Consider the following 17,478-nt stretch of genomic DNA (forward strand, 5'->3'; position numbering starts at 1 on the left):
GCAGTTAAAAATCTATCCCTAGACTGACTAGATATGGACCTGTTCATCCAGCGGCTCCTTCGGGGGTGAGCGCTACACCAACAACAGAAGGTGACCGGCTGTTCTATCGGAGCTTTACTAGAAGTCAAATGTTCTGTACATGAAGGTGAAACTCTCACAGTGGCGGACTTCTCACAGACCGTGTGAAGGAATAATTTCACCTTTTACAGAAAAGAAAAATGGGCATTTATTTATTTTATTATTTCTTTCTTATTATTATACAGGATTTATATAGCGCCAACAGTTTGTGCAGCGCTGTACAATATAAGGAAGACATTACAGTTCAAGGCACAATGGTAAGGAGGGCCCTGCCCCTGAGGGCTTACAATCTAAAAGGGGAGGGGCCAGTGATACATGAGGAGGTATTAATGTTTTTGCACATGAGCCAGCAGAGCATTGCAGCACCACGATCAGTAGACTACAGGTGCAATGCTCTGCTGGCTCCTACAGACTCTTCCTTCCGCCTGTACTTGAGGTACGCACATGCAGTAACATGGACGGAAGGAAGCGTCAATGAGACTGTGAGTACGGTGATGTCACAGCGCTTGTATTTCGTCTACCGCGGTAGATGGGACCTACAGACATCTACGGGGCTGCCTTGTTCCTGCAAGGCCGGGACAGAGGGGACGTGGGGCGCAGGATGTAAACAAAGAAGGCTGCGGCAGTCGGATCTTGTAAAGTATAGATCAGCGGAGACGTGATTATTGTGTTTATTGGTGAATCAAGCCACGATGCCAGAGAGACTAATGGAGTCTGCAGCTCTGGAATGGGGGACAGATAGGAGACAAGGGCAATGGAAGAGGTGAGAATATCACTTTTAGTGAAAGGCACCTTTGGCACCTGTGTTGATGGCCAAGGTTATATTCACATACAAGTCTAAATAAAATCCAAAACCCCCTTGAAGCAGGTCAAATTCAGGTCATTATGGGGCACAACTGCAGGCCAAATACATGTCATTAGGGGTCAATTGCAGGTCATTAGGGGGCTTTTGAGTTAAGATCCTTCCTCTGCCCTCAATGCGATACATTTGCTTCCTCCCTCCTCAGGTCTTATCTTTCTATTAATAAGACTCTATGGTATAAATAGGCCCTGAAGAGTACACATTGCTCCACCCTACTTACTCCTCATTACTTTTTGGGAGAAGCACTTCAAGGTCCCTAATCTCCAGGCCAACACAACGTCAGCCCCTACCTTCTATCTGTCTTTGCTGCCCATGACAAACATGGCCGCGGCTGGCTCCAAGGCGATACGACGTAAGCCCCACCCACCTTTGCCTTTGTGGTGGCGCCCGGTGTTCTATTGAGAATGCCGCAGATGGTGAGGTCGATATTTTCGACTGGGACCCCGGCGGCTTCAGGGCCACAAAAAGTTAGCTCCACACGCCTTTTACCTTATCGCTGCCCAGGACAAAAATGGCGGCGCTGAGTTTTGCTCGGGAACCGGGTGATGACGTCACAAAACGGTGGCACTTGACGCGGGTAGTTCGAATCGGGGAAAAGGGCTGTGTGGTATCTGTTCCGAGTTGAGTGGGGCAGGTAAGGCCTGAGAGGGTCTTAAGGTCTCTTATTGTAGTTCAGTATGCTGCCTTGGTGTCCGAATGAGTGACTGACTGGGTCGGTGGTCTATGTACAGCGTGACAGTATATGTCAGAGCTATATATGAATAGTGTGTGACTGTGAGGGGACATTAGAGTGTAAGCTCCTCTGTACAGAGACTGCTGTGACTGTGGGGGGGGGACATTAGAGTGTAAGCTCCTCTGTACAGAGACTGCTGTGACTGTGGGGGGGGGACATTAGAGTGTAAGCTCCTCTGTACAGAGACTGCTGTGACTGTGGGGGGGGGACATTAGAGTGTAAGCTCCTCTGTACAGAGACTGCTGTGACTGTGGGGGGGGGACATTAGAGTGTAAGCTCCTCTGTACAGAGACTGCTGTGACTGTGGGGGGGGGACATTAGAGTGTAAGCTCCTCTGTACAGAGACTGCTGTGACTGTGGGGGGGGGACATTAGAGTGTAAGCTCCTCTGTACAGAGACTGCTGTGACTGTGGGGGGGGGACATTAGAGTGTAAGCTCCTCTGTACAGAGACTGCTGTGACTGTGGGGGGGGGACATTAGAGTGTAAGCTCCTCTGTACAGAGACTGCTGTGACTGTGGGGGGGGGACATTAGAGTGTAAGCTCCTCTGTACAGAGACTGCTGTGACTGTGGGGGGGGGACATTAGAGTGTAAGCTCCTCTGTACAGAGACTGATGTGACTGGCTCAGTGTTCTCTGTACAGCACTGCGGTATATGTCAGAGCTATATCAATGTATAATAATAGTGTGATCGCCGCCATCTTTCCACGATCGGTTTACCTCTCTTGTTTATATTTCACAGGCGCCGCCATGATGGGGTTACCGTGGCGATGAAGCGTTCTCGTCTCGCTCCTCCACTTGGATTCGTTGGATCAGAATTTGGAAAGACGCCATAAGCCCGCTTTATGTCATGACGTGACCGAGGAGACATGACGCCGAGCTGATATGACGCAGGCGAGCGTTGGCGGGGGTCCTGGCTGCGCCTCCGCTGGGGTTGGATGTTCTATTTCAATGGACTGATGAACGATAAACACGCGTCTGCACCATGCGCGGTCGGACGGGGGCGGGGTTACCGGGGAACGGAGCCAGTCTGGCCAAAATCTTGTTCGGAGGTTTGGAGTCGAAGGAAGACGAACGGGCCAAGAAGCCGGCGGCGGTGAAAGGAGCCCTGGGGCCACACAACAGCCGCAAACGTCGCCGTCCCGGGTCCCTCTCCAGTTCGGGGACGGAGGACTCCCCCAGCTCCTCGGCGTCCAAGAAATTGGCGCTACACGAGTATAGAAAACATGGCAAATCCAGAGCGTCAAACGCTGCCGTGTGTACAAGACCGCGGACCGCGAGCAGGGGAAGGACATCGGCAGATACCAGCACGGCATCTGCCGCTGATAAGGACTACATCCTGTTCAGTCCGGCGCAGCAGGCGTCCATACTGGAGAGACAGAAGAGTGGGGACCGGAACACCAGTGCTAGGCTGTCTGTGTCTGTTCTTGCGCCCCCTGCTGGTCTGGAGCGCACGCTGCTGGAGAACAGCCTCGCTGCTACGGGTAGGTTACACAGGGTGACTAGTCTTGTCCCTGCCCCCTCCTGTAATCAAGACCGGTCACTGCTGCTCTCTCTCCTTGTGCAGGATGACTGGTCTTGTCTCCGCCCCCGCCTGTAATAAAGCCCAGCCACTGCTGCTCTCCTTGTGCAGGATGACTGGTCTTGTCTCCGCCCCCGCCTGTAATAAAGCCCAGCCACTGCTGCTCTCCTTGTGCAGGATGACTGGTCTTGTCTCCGCCCCCGCCTGTAATAAAGCCCAGCCACTGCTGCTCTCCTTGTGCAGGATGACTGGTCTTGTCTCCGCCCCCGCCTGTAATAAAGCCCAGCCACTGCTGCTCTCCTTGTGCAGGATGACTGGTCTTGTCTCCGCCCCCGCCTGTAATAAAGCCCAGCCACTGCTGCTCTCCTTGTGCAGGATGACTGGTCTTGTCTCCGCCCCCGCCTGTAATAAAGCCCAGCCACTGCTGCTCTCCTTGTGCAGGATGACTGGTCTTGTCTCCGCCCCCGCCTGTAATAAAGCCCAGCCACTGCTGCTCTCCTTGTGCAGGATGACTGGTCTTGTCTCCGCCCCCGCCTGTAATAAAGCCCAGCCACTGCTGCTCTCCTTGTGCAGGGTGACTGGTCTTGTCTCTGCCCCCTCCCGTAGTGGGCGGGGCCTGCTACATTAATGTTGGACGTGGTAATAAAAGTCCAGGTAACGGCTCTTTTCTCCCTCCAGGTCACAGCGTCCACATGGCCGCTCCGGAGGATCTGACAGACAAGCTTCTGCTGGCTAGTTGGGGTCTCCCGGGAGCCGTGCTGGAGAAGTATGGCCGCCTGGGGGTGTTGCAGATGTTTGAGTGGCAGGCGGAGTGCCTGATGTTGGGGCAGGTTCTGTCTGGGAAGAATCTGGTCTACTCCGGTGAGTGCCGCCATGATGTTCAGTCTCTGGAGGTCCACATGTGATAGATATAGATTATATATATATACCCGCCTGCTCCGCTCCTTATTGTGTGCCAGTAGTTGTACCGTGACCTATAATACCGGGTGACGGTTTGTCCCACTCATCATAAACACCAGAAGACATCGTCCGCCATTGTCATCCAGCAAAATCATTCAGAAGTTCTAGTAGTACAAAAGCTTCTCTGTGACCATCAACAATATGGGGAATGTCAGGTACAGCACAGTGCTTAGGTCACAGACAGCAATGTGCAGGTAATGGTACTGCATAGAATACATCCTGTACAGCGAACAAACTGGGGCTGACCCAATGGTAAGGCCCGGAATATGTTGAATACAGAAGTGAACAGCAACATATAGTACAGAGTGGGGTGGCCCAAAGCATATCACATACAGCACATTTAACGTATCTCTCTCTCTCGCCATCTCTCTCTCTCGCCATCTCTCTCTCTCGCCATCTCTCTCTCTCGCCATCTCTCTCTCTCTCTCGCCATCTCTCTCTCTCTCCAGCTCCGACAAGTGCCGGGAAAACTCTGGTGGCCGAACTGCTGATCCTAAAGAGGGTTCTGGAGACCCGGAAGAAAGCTTTATTCATCCTCCCCTTCGTCTCTGTGGCCAAAGAGAAAACCTATTACTTGCAGGTGATTGGTCACTTCTGACTGCAGGCTCAATTCAGAAAGTTATTTGATGATCTGCCTACATTGCATAGGGAAGTATAGAGGCCCAGTGATGAGCAACTGGGAACAACAGCAACTCAGCCAGGAAGTGGGAGGCCACGTCACATGACAGAGCGGGGTCAGCGCATGCTGAAGCGCACAGTGCTGTCTGCAGAGCCAATAGCTACAGACCTCCAAACTCCATGCGGCCTTCAGATTGGTACAACAACAGTGCGTAGAGCACTTCAATAGTGTATGTAATGAAGACGGGCGGGTTTTTATCCGATCATTTCTGTAGCATGTTGAGGGGGGGGAGGGGAAACCAGGGAATACAGTACATGAGCAGGTAAACTTTCAGTGTGTATATCACCAGACGAGCTACTTTGCTCTCTTCCCATGTAGTCTGTGGGATTGGAGTACAGGAGGGGGGGGGTCAAATAACTGAAAGGTAAAGACACATTTTTATCTTTTATAAGTTTACATTTTTGCTTGCAGCTCTCTTACGGTTCCTGTGCGTTTTCAGAGCCTGTTCCAGGAGGTCGGCGTGCGGGTGGAGGGGTACATGGGCAGCTCGGCTCCCTCCTGCGGCTTTTCATCTCTGGACGTCGCCGTCTGCACCATCGAGAAAGCCAACGGCCTGGTGAACCGTCTGATAGAAGAGGACAAGATCGACCTGTTGGGTACGTCGGACCTCAGCGAGTGCAGATACCGGTGTGCGCATGCGGTCCTGGTGCTGTGCCATATAGGAAGCTGCCGTAGATCTCCACCAGATCGGACCTGACATACGGAATATGAACTGCCCGCCGGTATCCCCGGCAGCTCGCATGCCTCTCGCTGGCCGTGAACACATTAAACGGGCAGAGTCTGCGTATAGCAAAGTTCCTTTCCCTGTCCATATGCCCGGCTGCTAACCCCGGCAAATGCAAGTTAAAGGAGAAGTATGAGGTGAGCGAAAATCACTCGCCCTCATAGTTGGAGGCAACGTGTGACAATGAAACTGTCACACGTCGGCTCAATAGATCGGGAGGTGAGCGAACGCATACCGCTCGCTTCTCGATCATCTCTCTGCAGAGTGCAGTGACTGTAAGTCGCGGCTCCCTGCAGGTAAAACCCCGCTCCAATCCACCAGCGCTGACTGGCGGGACGGATGGGGAGGGTACAGCTGGCTCTGCCTCTAGATAGGAAGAGTCAGCTGTCACTCACGCAGCTGGGCGGATCTCGACAGTAATGTCGGGATCCGTCCTGGCTGCGGCGGTCTCAGTATATAGTGCAGTGACTGTAAGTCACGGCTCCCTGCAGGGATTCCCCGATCCAATCCTCCAGCGCTGAGTGGTGGAACGGACGGGGGATGGGGGCGGTACAGCTGGCTCTGCCTCTAGATAGGAAGAGTCAGCTGTCACTCACGCAGCTGGGCGGATCTCGACAGTAATGCGGGGATCCGTCCTGGCTGCGGCGGTCTCAGTATATAGTGCAGTGACTGTAAGTCACGGCTCCCTGCAGGGATTCCCCGATCCAATCCTCCAGCGCTGAGTGGTGGAACGGACGGGGGATGGGGGCGGTACAGCTGGCTCTGCCTCTAGATAGGAAGAGTCAGCTGTCACTCACGCAGCTGGGCGGATCTCGACAGTAATGCGGGGATCCGTCCCGGCTGCGGCGGTCTCAGTATATAGTGCAGTGACTGTAAGTCACGGCTCCCTGCAGGGATTCCCCGATCCAATCCTCCAGCGCTGAGTGGTGGAACGGAGGGGGCGGGTACAGCTGGCTCTGCCTCTAGATAGGAAGAGTCAGCTGTCACTCACGCAGCAGGGTGGATCTCGACAGTAATGTGGGGATCCGTCCCGGCTGCGGCGGTCTCAGTATATAGTGCAGTGACTGTAAGTCACAGCTCCCTGCAGGTATTCCCCGCTCCAATCCACCAGCGCTGAGTGGTGGAACGGAGGGGGCGGGTACAGCTGGCTCTGCCTCTAGATAGGCAGAGCCAGCTGTCACTCACGCAGCTGTAGCTTGCGGTATACTGAGCTTTGGGTGACGGGAGGACGCTAATTTATGTCCTCCCGTGACCCTTAAGAGAACTATGGGGAAAAACACTGACCCCATAGTTCTCTTTTAACAGCCTTCCGTCCCCCTCTCAGCTGAACGGGGTGAGCAGCCAGAGGCAAAGCAAGCGGCTCCATCTCTCCGACTACTCTCTCTATGCCATGTCACAGCATAGAAAATAGAGCCGATCGCTTCTAATTGACCAAGGGCCTTGCACCAGGATCTGCTCAGGTTAGAAGACCCCTTTATGAACATTGGGGGTATTAAGACCGCTTCCTGCCCCATTATTATGATGCAGGAAACTGGTGCAAGTTGCGTGCCACATACAGGTTCTATAGTCTTGTACAACTACAAATCAAAGTGTGTGGTTCATTCTTCCTTGCACAGCTAGTGGAGCTCAGCGTGGTTGGGGGGTGTAGGGCGCTGTCTGTTTCTGTCATGTGACCCGCCCCCCCCCGCTATGTCTTTTCTCTTGCTCAGGGATGATGGTGGTGGATGAATTGCACATGTTGGGAGATTCACACCGTGGTTATCTGCTGGAACTGCTCCTCACGAAGGTCCAATACGTCACTCAGAAAAGAACCGCCTTGTGAGTAACTACAGTTGAAGCCGTCTCCGGGCATGCATAGCCGTTCCCTACCATTACTCCCTCCCACCCATTGAGAAAAAAAAAACCCTCCAGTGTTTTTACTAGAGGTGCAGCGAAATTACATTTTGAAACCGGAAATGAAGTCAGGCCGAGACCGAAACTAATATTTTTTTTCCCCCTAACTTTTCACAAACATTTTTTTTTTCTTTAAACTTTTAAAGGAGAACTATGGGGGGGAGGGGGTGCTTTTCACTCACCTCATAGTTCTAGCCGACCTGTGACAATGAGACTGTCACAGGCCGGCTCAGTAGATCGGGAGGTGAGCGAACACATACCGGCGTTCGCTCACCTCTCGATCCTGTCACGGCTCTCTGCCGTGACGGGGGAGGGGCTGGATTCCCCCCTCCCCGCTCCGATCCTCCAGCGCTGACTGGCGGAACGGACGGGGGAGGGGGCGGGTACAGCTGGCTCTGCCTTTTAGATAGGAAGAGCCAGCTGTCAGTCACGCAGCTGGGCGGATCCCGGCACAATTGTCAGGATCCGCTCCGGCTGCGGCGTCTCAGTATACCGCGAGCTGTAGCTCCCTATATACTGAGCCTAGGGTGACGGCAGGACGCTAGTTTGTGTCCTCCAGTTACCCTAAGGAGAACTATGGGGAAATGACTTAACCCCATAGTTCTCCTTTTAATTTTCTAAAATATTTTTATTGTTTTACTTTACTGTTGGGGGCCTTGGGGAAATATCGGGGGGTCTAAACAGATCCCTGATATTTCCTTTTTTAAAATAGAAAAGGAGATTGAGAACACAGAGTCCTCCATCTCTTTTTCTGCAGCCCCTGTTATCAATGAAGAGGAATCTTCTATACTGAGTGCTCCTGTTCATTCATAACGTGTGGAGATAGTACGAGTTACTATATCCACAATCGTGAATGAACAGGAAGTGATGTAGAGCACTTCCCATTCATTCATAACTGGTACATAGTAACTCGTAGTATATCCAGTTATTTACAAACATTCACAGTTTACTGATCACCGACTGCTTGTACCCGCTCTCCATCCTGGATCGGCTCTCACAGGAGGCTGAGCGGGTGGTGCGGCAGGAAAGCTCTGTCTATTTTTGACAGCTGACTCTTCCCCCCTCACCACCAGCTCGGCCTCCTGTGACAGCTGTCTTTGCCCTCCGCACCGCTCTCCATTCTGATTTGTCACAGATGGCTGAATGGGACGGTATTTTTTTTGGAAGAGGCAGGGCTTTTCTGCTTCATGTTAGCGCTCCCCCTTAATGACTGGTGATCTAATAAAGTGAGCAGTACAGAAGCGGCATCACTCCGAATCTGGTGAAAGGAGCAGTCAGAAGCCCCATTGCCATAGAGGATCTCACACTGCAGAAATACACCTATGAGGCCACAGGACAGGAGTGCCTAGGCACCGGAAATCCTCTGCCGTCATTAAAGGAGAACTATGAGGGGGGGTGCTTTTCACTCACCTCATAGTTCTAGCCGACCTGTGACAATGAGACTGTCACAGGTCGGCTCAGTAGATCGGGAGGTGAGCGAACACATACCGGCGTTCGCTCACCTCTCGATCCTGTCACGGCTCTCTGCCGTGACAGGGGAGGGGCTGGATTCCCCCCTCCCCGCTCCGATCCGCCAGCGCTGACTGGCGGAACGGACGGGGGAGGGGGCGGGTACAGCTGGCTCTGCCTCTAGATAGGCAGAACCAGCTGTCAGTCACGCAGCTGGGCGGATCCCGGCACAATTGTCGGGATCCGCTTCGGCGTCTCAGTATACCGCGAGCTACAGCTCCCTATATACTGAGCCTAGGGTGATGGGAGGACGCTAGTTTGTGTCCTCCCGTTACCCTAAGGAGAACTAAGAGGGAAAAGCCCTGACCCCATAGTTCTCCTTTTAATAAGCATTGGGACAGGGAGCAAAGGGTTCAGAGTGGGCAGGTTCCTGGAGTTCAGCTTTAAGTTAGGTTTTGGTGTGTCCGTTTTCTACATTCACACTTTTGTATGCCGTGTCCTACGTTGCAGGAAAAAAGATGGCGGCGGCGTCCGCTCGCCGAATGAAGTTCAGATCGTGGGGATGAGCGCCACCCTGCCCAACCTCAGCTTGTTGGCCTCCTGGCTGGACGCAGAGCTCTATCACACCGATTTCCGGCCCGTGCCCCTAAAGGAACATGTTAAAATCGGCAGAACTGTCTTTGATTCCACCATGACTCCTGTGCGAGAGTTCGAGCCCCTGATTCAGGCGAAGGTAAGAACACGTGGCCGGGGCAGGGTACGGCTGTACAGAGGGGTGAGAGCGGTCCGGAGATAGGAATATAGAATGGAGGGGGGTGAAACGTGTGCATCACATGTGCTCTCCATGTGTCCCCACCATGTCTGTCTCTCTGCAGGGTGACGACGATCACATTGTCAGCCTGTGTTACGAGACAATACGCGACGGTCACTCCATCCTGATCTTCTGTCCTTCCAAGAACTGGTGCGAGAAGCTGGTGGACACCATCGCCCGAGAGTTCTACAACCTCTATCACAAGGCCTTGCAGGAAAAGGCAGGTGAGCGGATGATTTCTGCACGGTAAGAATTGGGATTGGAGCGCAACGGCTGGTGCTGGTCACATGACTGTGCCGGGAACATTGGATGTTGTTTCCTCTTTCCTGGTGCTGGTCACATGACTGCTGGGACACCGGGTGTTGATTGCCTCTCCTATCGCTGGTCACATGACTGTCCTGGAACAATGGATGATGTTCCCCCCTTTCCTGGCATTGGTCACATGTCTGCTGGGACACTGGATGTTGATATCCTTCTCCTGGCATTGGTCACGTGACTGCCTATTGGAACAATGGATGACGTTTCCCCTCTCCTGGCATTGGTCTGCTGCAGTGTAGATCGTCCTCTTTAAGACTCTGCATGGTGTTCAGAGACGACCTTCTGTGTGCTACCATTGTACAGTTCTTACCAACCAAAAGTGTCCATGACAATGAATCTGACCCCCGGCCCGCCCTTCAGTCTTCTCTCTGACCCCCGGCGGCCCGCCCTTCAGTCTTCTCTCTGACCTCCGGCCCGCCCTTCAGTCTTCTCTCTGACCTCCGGCCCGCCCTTCAGTCTTCTCTCTGACCTCCGGCCCGCCCTTCAGTCTTCTCTCTGACCTCCGGCCCGCCCTTCAGTCTTCTCTCTGACCTCCGGCCCGCCCTTCAGTCTTCTCTCTGACCTCCGGCCCGCCCTTCAGTCTTCTCTCTGACCTCCGGCCCGCCCTTCAGTCTTCTCTCTGACCTCCGGCCCGCCCTTCAGTCTTCTCTCTGACCTCCGGCCCGCCCTTCAGTCTTCTCTCTGACCTCCGGCCCGCCCTTCAGTCTTCTCTCTGACCTCCGGCCCGCCCTTCAGTCTTCTCTCTGACCTCCGGCCCGCCCTTCAGTCTTCTCTCTGACCTCCGGCCCGCCCTTCAGTCTTCTCTCTGACCTCCGGCCCGCCCTTCAGTCTTCTCTCTGACCTCCGGCCCGCCCTTCAGTCTTCTCTCTGACCTCCGGCCCGCCCTTCAGTCTTCTCTCTGACCTCCGGCCCGCCCTTCAGTCTTCTCTCTGACCTCCGGCCCGCCCTTCAGTCTTCTCTCTGACCTCCGGCCCGCCCTTCAGTCTTCTCTCTGACCTCCGGCCCGCCCTTCAGTCTTCTCTCTGACCTCCGGCCCGCCCTTCAGTCTTCTCTCTGACCTCCGGCCCGCCCTTCAGTCTTCTCTCTGACCTCCGGCCCGCCCTTCAGTCTTCTCTCTGACCTCCGGCCCGCCCTTCAGTCTTCTCTCTGACCTCCGGCCCGCCCTTCAGTCTTCTCTCTGACCTCCGGCCCGCCCTTCAGTCTTCTCTCTGACCTCCGGCCCGCCCTTCAGTCTTCTCTCTGACCTCCGGCCCGCCCTTCAGTCTTCTCTCTGACCCCCGGCGGCCCGCCCTTCAGTCTTCTGGCTGACTTAGAGTTGCCCACCCCTGTTCTAGCGCTTTCCTCCCCAACCTGACTGTCCCTGGCACGCCCCTTTTATTCACTAGATTTCAGTTCCTTCCGTCATGAAGTGACAGCATCACATGTGGGCAGTCTGCATGCAAATCCAGCCTGCCTAGGAACGCTCGCTCCTCCAGACTGACACCCACCCATCAAGACCTTTTGATATTTGCATAACTTCTCCCAATAGCCGTCCCCCATGCTCGCATCAGGGCTCTTGAGAGGAGTACTGAGGCAAGGTGCTGTGATGTTTTCACAAACTATGTGCAGCCCCCTGCCGGCCTCTCCCACCAGCCATGACCTGCCTGCATTGCATAGAGAAGCACAGAGCCCCAGTGATGACATTACTGTTTCTAATATAGGGTATGCAATAAAAATACTACTACGGTAATGTATAGTGTATGTAAAATCTGTAACATATTTTCACCACTAGATGGCAGCTGAACACAATATATCCAGGCTGCAGTCATATGCCGAAATATTGAGAGCAACCCCTCCATCCGAAACACAATCTCAAAGCATATTGTGTCCATTGTTATCGCCTTGTTTACACGAATACTTGTCCTAATTCTTTTTTCTCTCTCCCCTTCCTTTCCTCTTTCCCTTTTGCTTTTCCATTCTCCTTCCTTTTCCATTACCCCTTTTCCTTTCCCCTTCCTTTCCTCTTTCCCTTTCCCCTTCTTTTCTGCTTTTTTCTTCTGCTTTTCCTCTTTCCTTCCTTTTCCCCTCTCCCTGTCGCTCTCGGAAGGTGGCTGCCTGGACCCCGGCATTCCTCCAGTGGCTCTGGACAAGGACGGTATACAGGATGTGGTCGGTCAGTTGAAGCGTTGCCCATCGGGATTGGACCTCATTCTGGGACGCACGGTGCCGTGGGGCGTGGCCTTCCATCACGCCGGTATTCATTGTTTGTTGCTTCTGTCATCTCCGTTTTCCGCAGTGAGGATGTGGAACCCGAGACTTCTGAAGGTTCCCTCCGCGGAGTCCTCTGCTGTAGTCCTTCAGTGAAGTGTCTCTTTATACTATTGCTCGTGTCTGATGTCCATGCGTGTAACATGTATTGCATGTTCCCAGGTCTGACCTTCGATGAGCGGGATATCATAGAAGGAGCCTTCCGCCAGGGCGTTGTGCGTGTCTTGGCAGCCACCTCCACCTTGTCCTCCGGGGTGAACCTTCCCGCGCGTCGGGTCATCATTAGAACCCCGCTCTTCAATGGCCGCCTCCTGGATATCCTCACCTACAAGCAGATGGCCGGGAGAGCCGGCAGGAAGGGAGTGGATACAGAGGGTGAGTGACGGGGGAAGTCCAGACTTCAGATGCTGGCGAAATAGTAAAACCCAATACCAGACAACACGTTAAATTGGGCAAGTGTTAGAACCTCCGTCTGGTGTTTCATTGCAGTCTGTGTTCCCAGGGAGGTGTTCTGTCTGAGAGGAGATATCTCCAGGAGGGACACAGACTGCAACAAACTACATTTCAGAAGGCTGCAGAGTCACTGCATAGGGAGCTGAGCTGCTGAGTCACTGCTGGGAGGGGTGAGCTGAGCTGCTGAGTCACTGGTGGGAGGAGGAAGAGCATAGGGAGCTTAACTCCTGAGTCACTGCTGGGAGGAGGAAGAGCACTGCTGGGAGGGGTTAGCTGAGCTGCTGAGTCACTGGTGGGAGGAGGAAGAGCATAGGGAGCTTAACTCCTGAGTCACTGCTGGTAGGGGTGAGCTGAGCTGCTGAGTCCCTGCTGGAAGAAGTAAGGTGGGCTGAGCTGTTGAGTGACAGCTGGAAGAAGGGTGAGCTGAGTTGCTGAGTCACTGCTTGGAAGGAGGAGGAAGGGTGAGCTTACCTACTGAGTCAACACTGGGAGAAGAAGGGTGGTCTGAGCTGCTGAGCCATTGCTGTGGGGGGGGGGCTGAGTCACTGCTGAAAGGGAAAGCAAGGTGAGCTGAATGGCTTACAATAAAGGACTCCAGTGCTTTGGCTGTGGTTTTTGACGATCAATTCCTCCACCGTACCACCAGCTACATAGGTCAGTGAGGCCTTATTCTAAAGGTCATTTTCTGCTTGTTAATCGTATGTAAATGCCCGGCTATTCATGTCGGGATGGATGAACTCTAGCTTCTTGTGTCCGCAGGTGAGAGCATACTTGTGTGTAAGCCTTCGGAGAGAGCGAAGGGCATCAGCTTGCTGCAGGGTTCTCTAAAGCCGGTGCGGAGCTGTCTTATGCGGAAGGAGGGGGCCGGAGTGACGGGCAGCATGATCCGCGCCATCCTGGAGGTGAGGCCATCTCTCTGCCAGAGTCTCAGATGTTTCTATCACAAAAAGCACATTTAATAAACTTGGCTGCAGGCCAGTAATACGAGGAACCTCGGTGAGCAGACAAACACTGCCCCCATGATGCTTCACCAGGACGGGAAGTAAGGGGGCGTCTACGATGCTTCACCAGGACGGGAAGTAAGGGGGCGTCTACGATGCTTCACCAGGACGGGAAGTAAGGGGGCGTCTACGATGCTTCACCAGGACGGGAAGTAAGGGGGCGTCTCCGATGCTTCCCCAGGACGGGAAGTAAGGGGGCGTCTACGATGCTTCACCAGGACGGGAAGTAAGGGGGCGTCTACGATGCTTCACCAGGACGGGAAGTAAGGGGGCGTCTACGATGCTTCACCAGGACGGGAAGTAAGGGGGCGTCTACGATGCTTCACCAGGACAGGAAGTCAGGGGGCGTCTACGATGCTTCCCCAGGACGGGAAGTCAGGGGGCGTCTACGATGCTTCCCCAGGACGGGAAGTCAGGGGGTGTCTACGATGCTTCCCCAGGACGGGAAGTCAGGGGGCGTCTACGATGAGGACGCAGAGCACAATAACAACCGTTTTATATTGTGAATGGAAATATCTATAAAACACGCAGCGGGTGGCGGTTTGATGGAGACGTGTCAGTAAATTTGTCTGATTTTCCTTTCGCTTTATGCGGTTTTAGTAATTTCCTGTTCATGTGTCTCAGATCATAGTCGGCGGCGTGGCGGACACCCCGGAAGACGTCCGTACTTACGCCTCCTGTACGCTGCTGGCTTCCAGTATGAGAGAAGAACACGAGGATCCACGAGAGGCCGACTCCGGAGCCATAGAGGCGTGCGTGGATTGGCTGCTGAGGAACGAGTTCGTTCAGGTGCTGGAGGAGGAGCAGGCTGGAGATAAAGGTATGACATCAGCATAATGCCTGCTGTGCCATTGACTTCAATGCACCGCCCCAAAATAAAGTGAGCCGACGGAGGTGCGTTCCAGAGGCCAAACGTTCTGGAATGCACACTTCATGGTGTGACTGGGCTCTCGAAGCGCACTTTCAGGCACCACAAGTGTTCTTAAACCTTGCAGTGGAGCTGCCCCGCTGTATTCCCCTCGGCCCTAATGCAAGCGCTGGGCGGGCTCTTAGGAGGAGTTATGCAAATATCCAAATGCCTGGATGGGTGTCAGTCAGGGGAAGTGGGCGTTCCCAGGCAGGCTATATTTGCATGTAGTCCGCCCTAGGTAACGCCCACATGTGATAATGAGCCTCTGTGAGTGAAAGGGGCGGGGCCAGAGTGCAGCTTGAATTGTTTTGCTGCAAAAAAAATCTATTTCTTATCAGCAGGAAATGTCTATTTGTGATGAGTTGTCACTGATGACTTGTGTTCTCTTCTCTCATTCACAGGGGAAGTCTATCGTCCCACAAAGCTCGGCGCTGCCACCTTTTCCTCCTCTCTCTCACCCTCGGAGGCTGTGGGAATATTTGCCGACCTCCAGAGAGCAATGAAGGGATTCGTGCTGGAGAACGATCTGCACATCCTCTATCTGGTATGCTGGGACTGATTTCATTGGTCAGTGTGTTAATGTAGAGCCTCGTGTGGGTTTCCTCTTGTACACCCAAACACTGCACAGGAGGCTGCTAAATACCCCTTACAAGTTCTAGGAGGCTTCTAGAGACCTCTTTGAAGTTCTAGGAGGCTGCTTCAGACCTCTCTGGGGTTCTAGGAGGCTGCTAGAGACCTCTCTGAAGTTCTAGGAGGCTGCTGGAGACCTCTTTGAAGTTCTTGGAGGTTGCTAGAGACCTTTCAAGTTCTGGGGGACTGCTAGAGACCTCTTTAAAGTTCTAAGACAGGGGTAGTCAAACTCCGGCTCTCCAGCTGTGGTGGAACTACAAAGATTCTCACACATGACTCCCGGAGAGAGATGAATCATGGGATTTGTAGTTCCACCACAGCTGGAGGGCCGGAGTTTGATTACCCCTGTTCTAGGAGGCTGCTGGAGACCTCTTTGAAGTTCTAGGAGGCTGCTGGAGACCTCTTTGAAGTTCTAGGAGGCTGCTGGAGACCTCTTTGAAGTTCTAGGAGACTGCTAGGGACTGCCTTCAAATGACAGTGCAGCTGCTGGAGACCTCTTTGAAGTTCTAGGAGACTGCTAGGGACTGCCTTCAAATGACAGTGCCTTTGGATGCAAATACTTGAGCGGCCTATACTGGGACGAGCCTCGCTCAATCTATCTAAGGTCTCAGTATTGGGAAACCTGACCCGCCTGTAAAGTTTCTGCTCGCTCAATGCCTGTGTCTTTTGCTCCAGGTCACCCCGGTGTACGAGGAATGGGCCACCATTGACTGGTACCAGTTTTTCTGTCTGTGGGAGAAGCTTCCCGTGTCCATGAAGCGCGTAGCGGAGCTGGTGGGGATCGAGGAGGGCTTCCTGGCGCGCTCGGTGAAGGGGAAAATCGTCGCCAAAAATGACCGTCAGCAGAGACAGATCGCCATCCATAAACGGTAACCGTGTGTTGTGTGTAACCCTGGAGACCGATCCGAGCTCGTTCATTGGGTGACGGCTGTATGGGCCCGGCAGAGCCCCACAGGGCACGGTGATGATGATGATGATTAAAGTATACACACTCATATTCATGGGTCTATGTGTATGTAAACCCATTTCAGCTCATTCTTGCATACGAGCATTAAAAAAGACCCAATCAATATCCTTTTATTGGCATCTTTTGTTGCGGTCACGTGATGCAGCCCATGTACCTCGCTGTCCAATAGTGGGGCAGAGCTTTGTTTAAGTCTGTGACTTCACTTAAAAAATGAACATTATATGAAAGAAAACATCCCCGGGCTCCCTTTTTAGATGTACATGCCTGCTGTCCACTAGATGCTGCAGACTGTAGCTGTGCAACCTGCTGATCAGCTGCTTGATTACACTCCGTCAGACTGATCAGCATATTGCACAGCTTAAGTCTGCAGCACCCAGCGGGCAGCAAGGAGGGACATGTGTTAGATGCAATGGCGTCCCGAGGCTGGGTGACACCCGGAGCGGTAACCGAGTGTCGCCCCGCCGAGGCGTCACTGCGTCAATGACGTCATCGCGCACGCACGGCAGTGTTCTGATACCTGCCGGCGGCCATCTTGGTGATGTACGCCGGCAGAGAGAGGAGGGGACAGTCACCCGGCGGGATAAGGTATGCTGCCGGGTCCCCTCCTGAAACTGTCGGGCCTTCGGTCCATGACCGAGCGCCCGACTTTTCAGAGGGGGTGGCACCAAAATGACTTTTTGGAGTCTTTTTGGTGTCACCCCTCCAATGGTGTCACCCGGGTGCGGGCCACACCCCCCTTGTGACGCCACTGATTAGATGTGCACGTTCCTACTTGCTGTCCAGACATACAGGTTCCTCTCTGCTGTCCACTACCTTCCCCTAACCTCTCATGTGTCCTCTCTCCAGGTTCTACACAAGTCTGGTCCTCCTGGAATTAATCAGCGAGGTCTCACTGTCAGAGCTGACCAAGAAGTACGGCTGCAGCCGAGGGCAGCTCCAATCCCTCCAACAGTCGGCTGCCACATACGCAGGTAAGCTGCAGTCGAGGGGTGTTCTGCCGCCATCTGGTGGAGGCTGACGGGTAACGCAAGTTTTGCTCAATGCCTCTCGATAATGCCGAAATATCTGCGAATGACCAATGTGATGTAAAGAAAATGGTCTGTGAGTGTGTTGTGCGTTACTGTGTAGATGTATGGTGTGTGGCTGGTATAGGTATGTATGGTCATTGTTGCAGGAATATTGTTGTGTAGTGATATGTACGGTGTCTGTGTGACGGGTACAGTGACGGTGTTCTGTCTGTGTG

The 17,478-nt window shown here is 53.6% G+C and overlaps 1 protein-coding gene across 1 annotated transcript; it reads left to right on the top strand.

Moving 5' to 3' along the window:
* Positions 1-2,441: 2,441 nt before the first annotated feature.
* LOC108802151 (DNA polymerase theta-like) lies at positions 2,442-17,206 on the top strand (the record flags this gene model as incomplete). The annotated part of the gene is made up of 16 exons (XM_018574028.1): positions 2,442-2,473; positions 2,677-3,155; positions 3,848-4,054; positions 4,603-4,733; positions 5,272-5,428; positions 7,266-7,369; positions 7,686-7,693; positions 9,409-9,631; positions 9,774-9,933; positions 12,114-12,260; positions 12,437-12,649; positions 13,487-13,629; positions 14,353-14,548; positions 15,040-15,182; positions 15,944-16,137; positions 17,082-17,206. Coding segments are annotated over exons 1-16 (2,662 nt in total), but the record flags the coding sequence as incomplete, so codon positions are not given.
* Positions 17,207-17,478: the final 272 nt, after the last annotated feature.

This window comes from Nanorana parkeri, unplaced genomic scaffold (genome assembly GCF_000935625.1).
Source record: "Nanorana parkeri isolate BGI_ZX_2015 unplaced genomic scaffold, ASM93562v1 scaffold2684, whole genome shotgun sequence".
Classification (NCBI taxonomy): domain Eukaryota; kingdom Metazoa; phylum Chordata; class Amphibia; order Anura; family Dicroglossidae; genus Nanorana; species Nanorana parkeri.